At 42.1% G+C, this 14495-nt stretch overlaps 1 protein-coding gene across 9 annotated transcripts in view; it reads right to left on the bottom strand.

Annotated features, from left to right (window-relative positions):
* Positions 1–14495, bottom strand: part of KMT2C (lysine methyltransferase 2C) — a 205749-nt gene that overhangs the window by 14076 nt on the left and 177178 nt on the right. For 7 of the 9 annotated variants that reach the window (XM_066627556.1, XM_066627555.1, XM_066627557.1 and 4 more), the window contains 10 exons: positions 14151–14262; positions 13328–13406; positions 12420–12483; positions 11584–11816; positions 9224–10924; positions 6595–6807; positions 4893–5057; positions 3575–3716; positions 1645–1792; positions 12–190 (listed from right to left, as the gene is read on the bottom strand). In XM_066627556.1, coding sequence (XP_066483653.1) covers positions 12–190; positions 1645–1792; positions 3575–3716; positions 4893–5057; positions 6595–6807; positions 9224–10924; positions 11584–11816; positions 12420–12483; positions 13328–13406; positions 14151–14262 — 3036 coding nt within the window. The remainder of the gene's footprint in view (positions 1–11; positions 191–1644; positions 1793–3574; positions 3717–4892; positions 5058–6594; positions 6808–9223; positions 10925–11583; positions 11817–12419; positions 12484–13327; positions 13407–14150; positions 14263–14495) is intronic. The other 2 variants (XM_066627552.1, XM_066627550.1) reach the window with 2 other exon arrangements.

Genomic DNA, 14495 nt, shown 5'->3' on the forward strand with positions numbered 1-14495 from the left:
TTTAGCATTACCCTTTCCAGTGCTGTTGGGTAGGATTGGAATGACAGGGGATGGAATTGGCTCTGGCATCTCTTCCTTTACAGCTGACAGATCAGGGAACCTACTTATTTCCATGCCCATCACACTCTCAGGAGAGGAAGAGGGAACAAAGCTGTCAGGAGTGTCTCTATCATCTCCAGGCTCCTGAACCCTGGGAAGGAAAACAAATCTAGTAGTGCTGGAAATTGTGTTCAAATACAGAAGGATAAAATGGAGATGGAGATGGAGTGTTGGATTCAAGGTGCTGACAGCAGTTTGGAGGACATTTCTATCTGTTTCAAGATGCAGTTCATTTGTTCTTTTCACAACAAGAGAAACACAATGAAGCCTCACCTGAGACTCTCTCTCAGAAAATCCCTCTCTTTGAATTCAAGTAATTCAAGCTGTTCAATAATGGTATACAGGGTTCCATGCTTGCAAGACTTAATTCCACAGCTGCAGGGACCACATATTTATTGAAAAAGTGACTCTCATAAAGAAGAGATGTGGGAACAGTTCTCACCTAATGATGATATCATCACTTTCTGACTTTTTTGACTGTCACTCATGAAAAATAATTTTAAAATCCCAGTCTCTGCACCCAGAGTGAGCAGAGGGGAGTAATCACAAAAATAGCCTGGCTCATGGGGCCATGCAACAATTCTAGTGGGAAAAGGGACACTGTTTCAGAATGTTATTAAGAAGATTTGAAGCCATGAGTGACAGGCCAATGTCTGATTAGAGAAACAGGACTTCTTCAGAGTTTTTAAAACTTTTGAGAGGATTAAAATTAAATTTACAAGCTACAAGAGACACTGAAAACATACTGATCAGGGGTGGACAAATACCGGCCTATGGCCATTTGAGGACCTCAGAGAGCCCCCAATTTGGCCCTCAGGGAGCATCTAATCTCCAATGATTCTCTGGCGTGGTAGCCCACGCTGGTCCAGGACTGCCAGTCACGACCACCAGACATGAGCTGTGGGCTGAGTTAGAGCACAGCCTTTTATAGACCTTGAGCTCACGCAAGACCTTCGGGTTTCATTTGAGTTCAAAGCCTATAAAAGACCTTGTGCAAACGCGACGCCTGTGTTTCCTTTGCTATTGCTGCATGTGGTTCTGCATGCCTGTATTATATTTCTCATGTGTATTATAAATAAGCTCAGTAAAATTCATTCATACATATGTTCCAACTCTAATGTACCCATTTATGTAAATTTATTCAGAATTGAAATGTAAATTCTTTTTTTCCCCAGCCCCCAACACTGTCGGAGAGATAATGTGGCCCTCCTGCTAAAATGTCTGCCCACTCCTGCTGTAGATGAACAAGAAAAAAAAACATTTTTGATCTGAAATGATAACCAGTGCTATCTTCTCCTGCTTTGTCCCTTAGATGATGAGATACTCCAGTTTTAATGTAGCAGACTGACATTCCAAACCTGTGTCAAATGTGTAGACATGAAATACAGGTGACTCCCTAAGAACATCCCATTTGCTTGAGAGTGGGTGCAACAGGGGAGTAATCACAAAAATAGCAATTTATAGTCTTCTCAGAGGCTCTGGGGGCAAAACAGACAGCAGACCCAACAGACACTTGACTCATAACAGTTTTGAAATACCACCAACCTTAGCTCTTCATGATTGTTATGAGGTGGGGTTGGAAGAGAAGCAGGAACATCCACACTTTTAGGACCCTGTGCCATGGCTCTGGCTAATAGATCATCCTGTGGTCTGAATGACAGCTGAAACTGTTTTGGTCCTATAGTTTTGGTAACTGAAATACAGCAAGAACAGATTGAACAAATGACCCAGTGCATCTAGTAATATACATGGGGGGAGGGGGAAGCTAACTTCCAGCAATACTTTCAGTTGATGGTCAAAGCCCTGGAAACCCCATAGCAGTCACTTCCCAAAACAATTGAAAGGAAAAAAAAACACATACTGTCTTATACAAGAATCCATACCATGCTGGTATGGAATTCTGCAGGTTTCATCAGAAATAAGATAAGAACACAGAATAAGAATAGGATGGAAGAAGGAGGGTAGGGAGCATAAGGACAGAGACTCATTATTGGGTGGTTTTCTTTTTCAATGGACTGGGTATTAGGAAAGATTATACTGATACATTGCTGCCTCAACTAGCTCTCAACAACAATTTGTTGTTCATTTGTTCACATCTTCTTGATTTTATATTTTAAATTTGTTATACCCTTCATGTGATTAAAGATAGGTAATAATTATTCTAAATAAAAAAGTCATGCTTAAGGTTCAAAGTTGTCGTGTCCTTATGCCCAAGAATGAAGTACAGAAATACTATACAATATTCTGCAATAATTTCCAAAGCATGAAGAAATGTCTAGATCAGGGTGGCCAACCTGCAGCATGTGTGCCACTAGCAGCAGGCAGACACTTCTCCTCAAGTTGGATATTCTGTATAAAGGTGTCATTCTTCAACAGGAAAGATTTCAAATTCATTCAAGATGCATCACAAAGCTGCTAAATTAGGCGTTATTCACAACTCTGATCCTGCTGACCTAATACTGAATGTCCAGGAACAAGATCATGAGTTGATGAATGCTTCTAGTCTTAGCCATTCACTTGCAAACCAATTCCACTGAACTCAGGGGGACTTATCCCAAGGAGACCTCCTCTAGGGGACAAGACTGTATCAAGAGGGTTGTCCTGTGACATTGTGACTCATAAACCAGGCTCTTTAAAAAATGACAAGATTGAAAAATCCACACATGCTGCTCACAGTCAAAGGGATTTATTTACAATAAAGCTGTTGTGCAATTCCATGTGGTCTGTGCCATCAGTTCAGCCCCAATACAACGCCTATCCCACTTCTCGATCTACATTGGCCATTTTACTTGACACTTGCTTCATAATTCCCGCTGGTCTGTCTGTTCCAGTTCCATCCCATTCCTCTATCCAAGTATAATGGTGGGATAGTGCTACCCACCACTATAAGGAAGTGGATAGCCCTTCCCTATTGTACCTATGTCACCCTAAGTATCAGCTCACCCTGTTGGCATGAGACTTCAGAACTTCCGCCAAACACCATTCATCCCAGTCAAACACATGTTCCTTCCCTTCCCTCTTCTATTTGTCCCAATCAACTTCTCTCAGTCTCCTTTCCTTTACTGGATGCTACTGCTTGCTCATCATCTCTTCTTCTGTCCACATTTCCATCCTCCATTTTCCCAAAGTTTCTCTTTCTTAGAGTATCCCCATTCATTCTCCTCCTCCTACTGCTGGCCTACCACCTCTCTCTTTCCTCCCTTTTATGCTTCCTAGTCCTCCTTCCTCTGCTACAATCTGGCGGCTACCATCTTTGGTCTACCAAGATCTTACAAGATTCCTTGAAGTTCTAGGGTCTGAAGTCTTGCAACACTTTGGAACAGCAATGGAGGCCTCCCTGGCTGCGCAGAGCTTGACAGCTACATTACAAAGAGCTTCCATGGGCCAGATGAAGAGCTTCTACGGGTCATATGTTTGACATCCCTGTCACAGACAACCCTTAAGTACATATTTTGGAATATAAGTGACAATTTACCATCATGACTTCCTAATATTCCAGCCTTGCTAGCAAGTTCTTCAGTGGTTGCAAATCCATTAATCATTTTCTGGCATGTAACAGGTGGAGGTGTAGGAGGGAGGGAGGCTGGAGGAGTTGGAGGATTACTCAAGTTATTCTGCTACATGGGAAGAAAAGAATTATTTCAGTTTTCAGCAAGTTTCAGTGGTAAAACATCTCAACTTGTAATAAAGGTGATGCAATCCACTAACAAAGAGTCCAACATGCAACTGCTATTCTCTAAACACTCACAAATAATTTATTACAGTATTTATATACCACCTTTCTCATAGATTCCAGGTGGTTTACACAGGCAGGCTGAACATAAATCACATTTTTTCAATGATGTTTTCTGAAGTATTATTCCATGAGAAAATCTCATAGAACCCTCCATTTCTCCAGGTGGTTCCCTTCATAGTGTAGTCATCATCCTGACTGCAGTTAACACATCTATTATTTTACTAGTCACATCATGTAATGGGGGTGGGAGAGGGAGAGGAATGGGACTTAACCCTTTATTCTTGTGTGATGAACAGAAAAGCAAATTCTTAGTCACTCAACAGTCCCAATAAGCCATTTTCATTAAATAAAAATTGAGTCAAGGTTTTGCAGTGTTCTGTGTCCTGAGCTTTAGGTGGTTAGCACTACATTTAGATGACCATTTCTGCAGAGTCATTGGAGTGACTTCACCACCACCATGGCACTAGCAGGTCACTTTAAATGAGGAGCACAGGACCTTGACCCACTACCCCTTTATTTAAACCAGTTGCTAACAAAAGCTTTACTTGTTGAAGTAATGAACGTGCAAAAGAATCACAATAGAGGTAAACCAGATTTACTCTGGAATAAGGAAGTCATTATTTCATCTAATCTTTATAACTTCCAACATCCAGAATTCTAATGCTTGGTGCATACTGAGGCTTTCTAAATCGTTAACACGCCATTTTGTTAATCAGCCAGTGAAACTGCAGGCAAATACCATTTTCCAATTAATTTTACCTAAGCATCCTTTAGCGCTTCTAATTATTTGCACTGCACTGAAAGTGCAGATCTTTTCTCTAAAGCTCAGATCTGTTTGAAGAGACAGAGCTTTTAAAATGTGCAAACATGAGAAATAGTTATAACATGCTTCACTATTTTCCAGTACAGAAGAACAAGCCTAAAGACACGCAGTCTAAAAAGACCCTCTTTTTAGAAGCAGCATGATCTTAAGAACCACCATGGTATAACTAGTGGTTAATCCACTGCTTTGCTTCCTATAGAACTTTTGGATAATCTATGGGGGAGGGGGAAGCACCTTGTAGATTAGCTGAGAATAGTAATCGGATACCCCATCAAGCGTAGCACTGCCAAAACTTCCCATAAGGCGGTTTCCACTATTCACGTGCCCACTGCCGTGAGGAAGAAAGTGGGCAAAGCTCACTCCAATTATTGGCTCCATTAGAGGCAGCAAAGAGAGTTGCTATAGGAAAACACAAGCAGTTATGATTATAACTAACTGTAAAACAAAATGTAAATTTTTACTCAATTGGACTAAGATGACAGCTAGCATTAGGAGTTAAATTTGTATCCTTTTATGATATAGCAGTATTGAGGTAGTCCAGTAAGTAATTCATTCAATACCCCCAAACCGTTGAAATCCATCAAGGATATGCTTATACAATGCCATATATTTCTCCCTTCAAGTAAGCAGCCAGTAGCTCTCAAAATGTCAAGCACTGTAAATGCTTTACAGCAAGTCCTCACTTAAAGTTGTCAATAAGTTCTTAGAAACTGCAAATTAAAGCAGAATGACTTACAATGAAACCAATTTTACTGTAGGCTAACTGATACATGTAAACAAGAGTTACATTCCAATAGCATATTTCTGGTCACAAAAACATCACCAAATGTCTAAGTAAAGACACCAAAACACTTCTAATATTACTGAGATAAATTTGAGGTTTCTGAGCCAGAGAATACCCACTCAGACATGAGGAGAATGCACAAACTCCACACAGATATCTGCAGGAATAATTTTTTTTCCCCTCAACAACTTTTTAATGAAACAATAAAGTTAAACGAAATGACTAAGTGAGGACTTGCTGTATAACTATCTTAATGTGAAAAGGAATATTAATAGGGCACATAAAATGTTTACAGTTAGAATTAGGTGTAAGACATTTTACTTGGTGGTGTTCAAATTACAAACCCTGTTCCTTTGGAGATATGGTAAGAGAGGTCACTTAGAGACACACCACCATGATGACAATATAGATGTGTGCCCTGTTTCCCTTAGCATTTATTTGTGTTTTGGAGGTTTCTAACAATCCTAACCACACTTTCCTGAGATAAAGGCCCATTGAACAAAATAGGACTTACTTCTGAGTAGACCTGGTTAGGCTTGTGCCCACAGTGTAATATAGCAAAATACTACATTGAACCAAGACAGTTTTTACAATCAAGGCCTAAAACACACTCACCGCAGAAGGTAATAAGACCAGTATTTCAGTACTATGACACATCACAACAAATGCAAGGTGTGAACTGCAAGTATCAAATGTATTTAACAATTCATGCATATGGGTGTTTAGGCCAGGGTTTCCCAAACTATGGATCAGGACCCAATGATGGATCACAAGCCCATGTGCAATAGGTCTTGACCCAGGCCTTCTTACCAAGGCCTGCTACAGTTGGGCTCCAAATCAGAGCCATTCTAGAAGCTGAATTGCTCACCAGAAGGGTGGGGAGGCTTCTTCCAGGTTGTGCAGGACCAGTAATCCACTCTACTGGTCTCTGCAGCCCTCAGATTGGCCAGCAGAAGCCTTGGAAAGCCATTGTTCCAAAAACAGCCTCTCCACCCTCCCAGTAAGTCATTTCCACATCCTGATCCACCATGGAGGACAAGGTGGGTTGTGGCACTGAGAAGACTGGGCACTGAGAAGACTTCTTGTAGTTGGCTCTGTTTTGCCAAAGATCTCTGTGATACACTGACCTCTCCCCCACACCACAATGCTCACCTGTTTTAATTGCATAAATGTATCAGTGTTGGGGTAGAGAGCTTGCTTTTCCTCTTCTTTTTTTCTCTTCTTAGATCGAGGTGCAGCCTTCTCACCTGTTCTCTGAGTTCGTTTGTTTCGTTGTTTTTTTGTTTCCTGTGCTAAATCTGCTTTCTGAAGCTGATTGTTGTTACCACACCCAAATGTACCCTGCAACGGGTTCCCTAAAGGTCGCTTATTAACAATAAAAAAAGAAAACACAAAGATAAAACCATAAGCTATATTGGGTTAATCACTTGATTAAACATTTTATTTGTATTTCTACAAAGCAACAATAAATAAGTTTGTGTTTTTTGCCATTGTGCTTGCACATAAGAAACCCAGGCACTACAGGTGCAGCCTATTTATCTGTGGATTTGTCTCAACGTGAATGGGGTGGAAGAACCGAAAGTCACATACACCTTTGCCCTGCACTGGCCTCTCGATCCATTTCCAGGCAGTCCAAAACACTGCAAAAAGGCTCTGCCAAGCCCAGGCAAGGAAATAGCCCTGGAAGGGCTTGCAAAGGCCTTGCAAAGGAACAGTAACACTCCTGGAGCCCCTGAGCCAGCAAAGAGGCTGAAGAGGGGAAGGCGGCCGAAAATCTCTGTAGCCAGAACACGTGCAGCAAGGTAGAACTCTCTCTCACTCACTCACTCACACAGGGGCAGGTGTGGTAGCAACAGAGGGGATTGCTTTAAAAAACCCAGGGAGTGTTTGCCAAATTCCCCCCCATTGAGATGGTGCAGGCGATCACTGACACAAGCAACCCCCCCCCCCCCATGGTGCAGGCTATCACGGACACAAGCAAGCCTTCCCACCAAGCAAAGCATGAGACTTAGCCTACAATCCTCTCCACACTTTGCTGGGAGTAAGGAAATGACTACATTGACTACAATGGGGCTTACTTCGGAGTAGAAACACATAGGGCTGGACTCTTACAAGATCAGCATCCTGTGTGAAAGAAGCCGGGGAGCTGGTTACGGGGAGGGAAGGGGATTGATAACAGCTGCCTTAGTTTCCGTCCATCCGGAAGTGTCAGACTGCAGTGTATTTGCATAACTCTAAGGAATTTAGCACAACACGTTTTTGTTAATAGCACCGAACTGAACTAGTCACGGAACTGAACTAACTCGGATAAATAGGCTCCACCTGTACTTAATTAGCTTGCTTTTTAAGAATGTGACTTAAAAGACAGGCTACAGTTGATCAGGTAAGGCAAACACCACCACCTCGTGGTTTTTCCTGCTTTCAAGATTTTCTGGCTCTAGTTGATATATTTCTGTTTCTGTATTTTGCTGTTTTATTCATGGCGTTGATGTGGTTTTATTCTGATATGCTAACAGCCTGATCCTAATGGTGTGCTAGGCACAGGAATTTGTGTTCTGGTAGTGTAACATGCTTTGTGGTTATCACAAATGTGAAGCTGCCAGAGCCATGTGGAGCTGGACACCTGAGATATTGCTGTGCAGGGGATGGGAAGGAAGAGGTGGAATGGGGCAGGAGGTAGACAGAAAAGGGAGGAGGGTAGATCAGGCACGGGAAGGAGGTGGGTTTGGGAGCAGCAGTGCCCACCAAAACCTAACCCCATTCCTGGGTGCCATCTGCCTTCATGGGGCAATGCAGACTCATATCAGCGATATAGGTGGCACAAGTCTGATCAGACTCATATCAGCGATATAGGTGGCACAAGTCTGATCAGACCCATCAAGTTGGCATGGACCTTCATCAGGGCAGGGAAAAGATGTTCCTTACCTGGGAAGTCTTGTTCTCTGTGGAGGAAGGGTACATTCCTTCGTATGGGTTTGCCCTTGTGTTGCTAGGTAGGGTCTAATCAAGTCATATGACCTCCTCCACACAGAGGGCTCTCGTTTCCCAGATCGGCCTTGCCTTGCTGGGTGAGAGGTCGCATGTCACTCTGCTCCCTCGTTTGGAGGGGCTGTTTCACTCTTTTTTCTATTTTCCTCCTCCCCCCTCCCCCTTTTCTCTTACCCTGAAGACGCTTCAATATGCCAAAACTCCCCCACAGGATAAAACAGATGCCACATTGGCACAGCTGCATCGGGAATTGGGCTGGATTGGGTTGTAAGCCACCTTGGGCTTTCCTTTTGGGTTAGGAAAGATGAGGTAGATGTTTAAAAAACCCAGCTATATTGGTATGGAAAAGGAATGGTTGATTTCCTGGCTACAGCCAATGGAAGTACAATATGTATTCAGAGACTATGGGATCATGGTTCTGCACTTCTTCCTTTACGAAAAAGGGGGTACATGGAAGCAATACCTGGCAGGGTACATATTACCTTATACACAGCAGTTCAGAGGATCATATCTAAATAATATACTAAATAATTTTTTATTTATATAATACCTGAGGGCAGTGGTTTCCAAACTTTTTCAACGAGTGGCTCCTGGGCCATTGACTGCAGCTCCCCATTAGGGCTACAATCTTATACATTGCAAAGGGTGGCTGGTTTCCATGGCTCACAGTTTGGGAACCACTGCCTTTAAGGACTTACAATGAGAAGTTGGTCTCTTTAAAATGCTTAGTAGAATAAATTCAAAACAAATGCAATATTCTGAAAGTCTGTATTAATTTTTAAAAAATGCTTACCATGTCACCTTCACTTGGGTTCTGTTTTTCAACTAATTTGCTCTCGTGAGCACTCTCTTCTGACTGGAAACTGATATCTGATTTCTGATTAAGAAGAGAGGCAGATTTTTTGTTCTTAAGTAAGTGTTTAAGGAGTTCATTTCCTGAATCCCCTTTTGTTGCTGGGATGCTGGAGGGCTGTGCCTGACTCTCTGAAGAAGGGGAAGAATGAGTTGTGGCTTTATCTTCTTCCACTTTAATACCACTTTGATTTGTCAGCTTAGGCTCAGTTTGACTAGGGCTCTGATCAGCTTCTGTCTTTTCCCGTCTAATTTCCTGAATGTTCCCAGAAGCCTCTGTGTTGGCCTCATCTGTCTCTGGGTTTATGCTTGATTGTTCAGGGAATTTGTTTTGCGGCAAATTGCTACTAGAGAGCTGACCTTTCGGTTCTAAGGAAGACTGACTCTCTGCAGCCTTTGGAGTTGATGAGGCTGGCAGGTCCTCTGTCTCCATTTCCATTGGCTGGCGTGAAAGTTCGCCAGGGGTGCTGACAATTGGGGTGGAGCTGTTATCAGAAATAATTGGAGTTGGGGGGGCAGTTATATCCGAATGGGGTGTTGATGGGGTATTTACTGATTCAGCATCCTCCTCTTTCTTTTTCCTTGTTCTTTTCTTTTTGCCCTTCTCCTCTGGAACAATATCAGAATACAACTGAATGAGAGACTGATTTGTACCAGGAAAGTTTGTTCCATGAAGCAGGCTGGTGTCCTGACCACAGTGGGGACCACTGCCAGGTACTGAAGAAACTGCAGGCTGACTAGGGGCAAACTGAGTTCTAACCTGGTACTGGGTAAAACTGGCCCCAGAAATATTCCCATGGGATGGTTTAACAGTATGGAAAGTGGGACTGTCATCTGCAACCGGAGATGGCTCAGGTCCAAAAGGGGAAGAGGCCACTGGTTGCTGTTCATTACACTGTGGAAAGCTGGCAGCAGATGGGGAGTTCAAAGGGCCTTGCGGCAAAATGGGTCCTATTTGTTGCTGTTGATGCTGTGGAGACTGCTGAAGGGGCCGAGGAGGTCGCATGAAATCACAAGGCAAGTCAGAACCGAAGAATGGTATTTGAGACAAGGAAGTTCTGGCATTTATTTCTGAGCTCATTGTGCCATGTTGCTCCATTTCCATTCTCTGTTGCAAAGCTCTTTGCCGGTCTACCTCTTGCATCAGCTGAATTCGTTGCCTTTCCTGCTGCTCTCTTAAACGCTCTTTTCGCTCACGTTCTTGAAAGCTCTCGCTAAATGGGTTATTGTCATCAAACTCTACACGTGGTGGTGGTCCTGACTGCACATTTGAGCTTGGAGCTGATGCAGAAGTGGGTGTCACAGGATTTGCTGGTAACTGTGTCATTGTAGGTTGCATCCTTGGTACTCCATGGGGGAGATGTGTTGGTGCACCACTGGGAGGTTGCCATACTGGCAAGTTTGGCATCCTAGGAGGATTGGGTTGTCCAGGAATAACTACTGCATGCTGTTGATGCTGAAGCTGCTGTGATACTATTGGGAAATTTTGCTGACCCATTGCAGCTGGTGGTGATCCTCCTGGGACCAGTGGGGGCTGAGAAGCAATGCCAGGCACCATTGCATGGGGTCCCATTCCACATTGCTGCTGCTTAATCCGATATTCTTCAATGAGTTCTGCATGCTCCTTTTGCTGCTTTCGTATCTGCAATGTATAAACAACATTTACTTATTTTATCCCACTTTTCTTAAAAACTCAGCAGCTAACAAATTTACAGGAAAACAATATCATAACAATACAAATAAAAAGCAGCAAGCAATAAAATCACAATCTGGCATCTAAAACACCTAAAAACATTATTTGTATAGAAAAAGTCTTACAAAACAGAAAAGGTTATTTTTTAAAACAGCAAGTGACTTCCATTTCTCTAAGAAGGGAGTTCTATAACTATGGAGCTACTTTCACTCTTCTTTCACTGAGTACTACGGGCCATTAATTTCTGCGACACAGAACATCACTCTGTTCTCTCTTGTATACGTGTGAGCTCTGCATGCATGTCCCAGTCTTTTGTTTACAAACTCCCCCCCCCCATTTTATATGAGCAGGTGAACTGTTGTCCATAAAAGATGCAATGAATTTGTTCATCTTCAAGATGCCACAGGATTTGTGATTATTTGTGATATCAGTATACCCAAGAACATTTCCCCAAATCTTCACAGGTCTGAACCTTGCATTTGTGGTTATTTCTTAATTTGTGATCACCCCTTTGCCACCTTTTTATCATGGTTGTAGCAACACTTAAAATTTAATTCGTAATTACAGCATTTTCAGTGTGTTTCTGCACCCCTTCCCCCAAATCCTACCTGTTCTAGCTGTTTCTGAACCATACTCTGTTGTTCAGTAACATGCTTAAGTTGCTCTGCATCTTCCTCAGGAAACTCTCGACCAGCTTTCTTTGCAGTGCGCTGTTTTGCAGAGAGTGCTTTTTTTGATTTTCGGTGTGCTCCAATTTGCTCTTCAAGGAATTTCTGCTGCATTTGAAGAAGTTGCTGCGTTTCTTGTAGCCATTCTTCATATTGCTTTCTATGTGCATCATCTCGGGAAAACACAATAAAATCAATACGTTTCTAAGAATTCGTTTTCTTTTTCAGTTGCATGGTTTTTTTCTACAAATGTGTTATGTTGACATTTCCTTATAGTGCAACCCTATACATATCTACTTAGAAGTAAGGCTCAATCAATTAAATGTGACTTACACCCAGAAACATATGTATAGGATCGTAGCTTTAGCAACAAATTGTGAAGTTTTGAAGGCTTTTACAAAGCTAGTTTTTAAACTGGTTTCAAAAAACTAGTTCTCTTTCCAAAAAGGTTCTCTTTCATATAATCACCCACGTAGCATTATGTAGCATGACCTATTTTCATAACAGTTTCAATATAAAAAGGAGATTGTGGAGCATCAAAACAAGATATATGCCTCTTCGGTATCCAAAAATGCCTCTCCTCTCTACATCTCTTTTTACCTGTGATCCACCAGCAAGGGAAGCACTTGACCCTGCCCCTTTAAGGTGCAAGTCATAGAGGTTTAATGATCAATGCATGGACTTGTAGATGTTTTGAATTAGAGTGTGCATGGAGTTATTTTGAGCATCAGAATTCAAGATAATGTACAATAAATGAAAATCAGGGGTATACTTACTTACAAAACCAGGACCAAAATTTGGAGGGTTAGGTCTAGCAATCTGAGGTGTTAGGCTTCCATCCTTAAAAGAAAAATGCAAAATATCTTAATCTATTTTATAGTTGCCCTGATCCTGGAGTAATACCCTGCTAACAAACATAGGTTTCTACACTTGGATTATTGCTGGGACTGGAATAATAATAATAATTAATAACTCTGTATTTATATACCACCTTTCTGGTCATCGGATTACTCCTCTGACTTTATACAAGGTGGTTTACATAGGCAGGCATTTCTAAATCCCTCAAGGGGATTTTTACAATCATAGAAGTTCTTTCTTTCAAGAACCAACAACATTTCAGAATGGATCTTCCTGGTTTGGTCTCACTTCTGGCCTCCAGCTCTCCCTCGCAGGCTGACAAGCAGCTCCATCTCTCACATGGAGGGCAGCCAAGACACTTCTTGCTCACACCAAGAGCAGTTGGAATCACTCAGCTGGGCTTGTCAGCTGCTTCAAGGTCTCGCCATTCTCAGCTGTTCAGGGGGCTGCCAGTGTCCTCAAACTGGGGACCTTCTGATGTTATCTTTGGGCTACCAGAGGCTCTACCCTCTAGACCAGACCTCCTGCCTATAGATATGCACATAGCTTGCATGTTTGGTTCTAGAGCCTTCTGTTTCACTTGCAAATTTAGTCATCCTACCTACAAAGCAGATCATCACAGCAATTAGCAGCACTTGCAGATTTCTTAGTTGTAGTGACTTTCTCCACTCCATCCAGTGTATGCCTGATAGGACTGGAATTGGACCCTGGCTTGTTGAGTTTAATACACTATACTAGTCACTATAGTACACTGACTTGTAGACCATGATTCAGATTAACAAAAATTGAGATGCTTTACTGGGAATCTTGGGACAGATTACATTACCTGTGTTACTGCTTGCTGTATTAGATTCTGGCCTTCACCACTTTGTGTTCCAGGCACCACCTGACCCATAAAGGCAAATCTGGTGATATGTAAAGGAAAATGAAAATTTTGAACTTATTTTGCAAATTGTATGCACAAAGTGTTAATATCTGAGATAACCTGGACAACAAGGTAGATGTTTCCCAATGTCCCTCATTCCTTTCTGCCACTGTTTTTGGCTTCTACCATTATCAGACCTTTTTTTAGTTGATTTTGTGCATATCTGACTTGTTTATAAAATTCATTTCATCTCCATTTGCTTTGGGATGATGGCAGACATTTTACATTACTGCACATATTATGTTCAGGAACTATGCAGTTACCTGTGAGAATGACAAGGAAGGAAGGAGATTCTTCAATACTAGAACTATGAAGTTCCCTTTATTAATACTCTACACAGCTAAATTACACTGTAAAGCAGAATGATTTGAAAATACAGTAGACAGGAGGCACATACTGATATCTAAGAGAAGGATGTAAAATATTTAAAATTTTATGTTTTATATTCAGGGCCAGCCCATCCAAGAGATCACCTCAGGTAGCAGACTAGCGGAAGGCACCATCTCTGTCTACTCCTCCTCCCATTCCCTGGATTAGAAAAGGAAGAGGAGGACAGAAGGGAAAAGGAAATGCGGAGGAAAGTAGCTGGCTAAAACACTGGAGAGTGAGAGGAACATAGGGTAGAACATCACTGGGTAAGGGGGGCAGCATTTGGTATGTCGCCTCAGGTGTCAGGAGGTCTTGGGTTGGCCCTTTTTATATAAATTGTGTCATCTTTGCCTACCTGTTCATGACCATTGGTGGCATCCCCATATTGTTCTGTGCCATGACTTTATTGATCCCTTTAAGAGCCACCATTTTTGCTTTCATTATTGGATCAGTGATTGCGTCAAAATCTATGAAGCAAGAGTTTTAAAAAGTGTTAAATTTCTATAAATTATATAAAACTGCTAGTGTACACAAACCTACCCTATCTTTTTAACAACCCAACTTGTACTGGAAAAGACAGGCTGGCATGCCTGCACTGTACCTAGTCCAGGTTTGGGGCCAAAAGCAGCATAGCTCGAGGCAAGGGGAATTGTTGCCTCTTACCCTGTGTCGCACTGCAGTGGTCCCAATGGATCCACCC

This window comes from Tiliqua scincoides, chromosome 5, assembly GCF_035046505.1.
Source record: "Tiliqua scincoides isolate rTilSci1 chromosome 5, rTilSci1.hap2, whole genome shotgun sequence".
NCBI lineage: Eukaryota > Metazoa > Chordata > Lepidosauria > Squamata > Scincidae > Tiliqua > Tiliqua scincoides.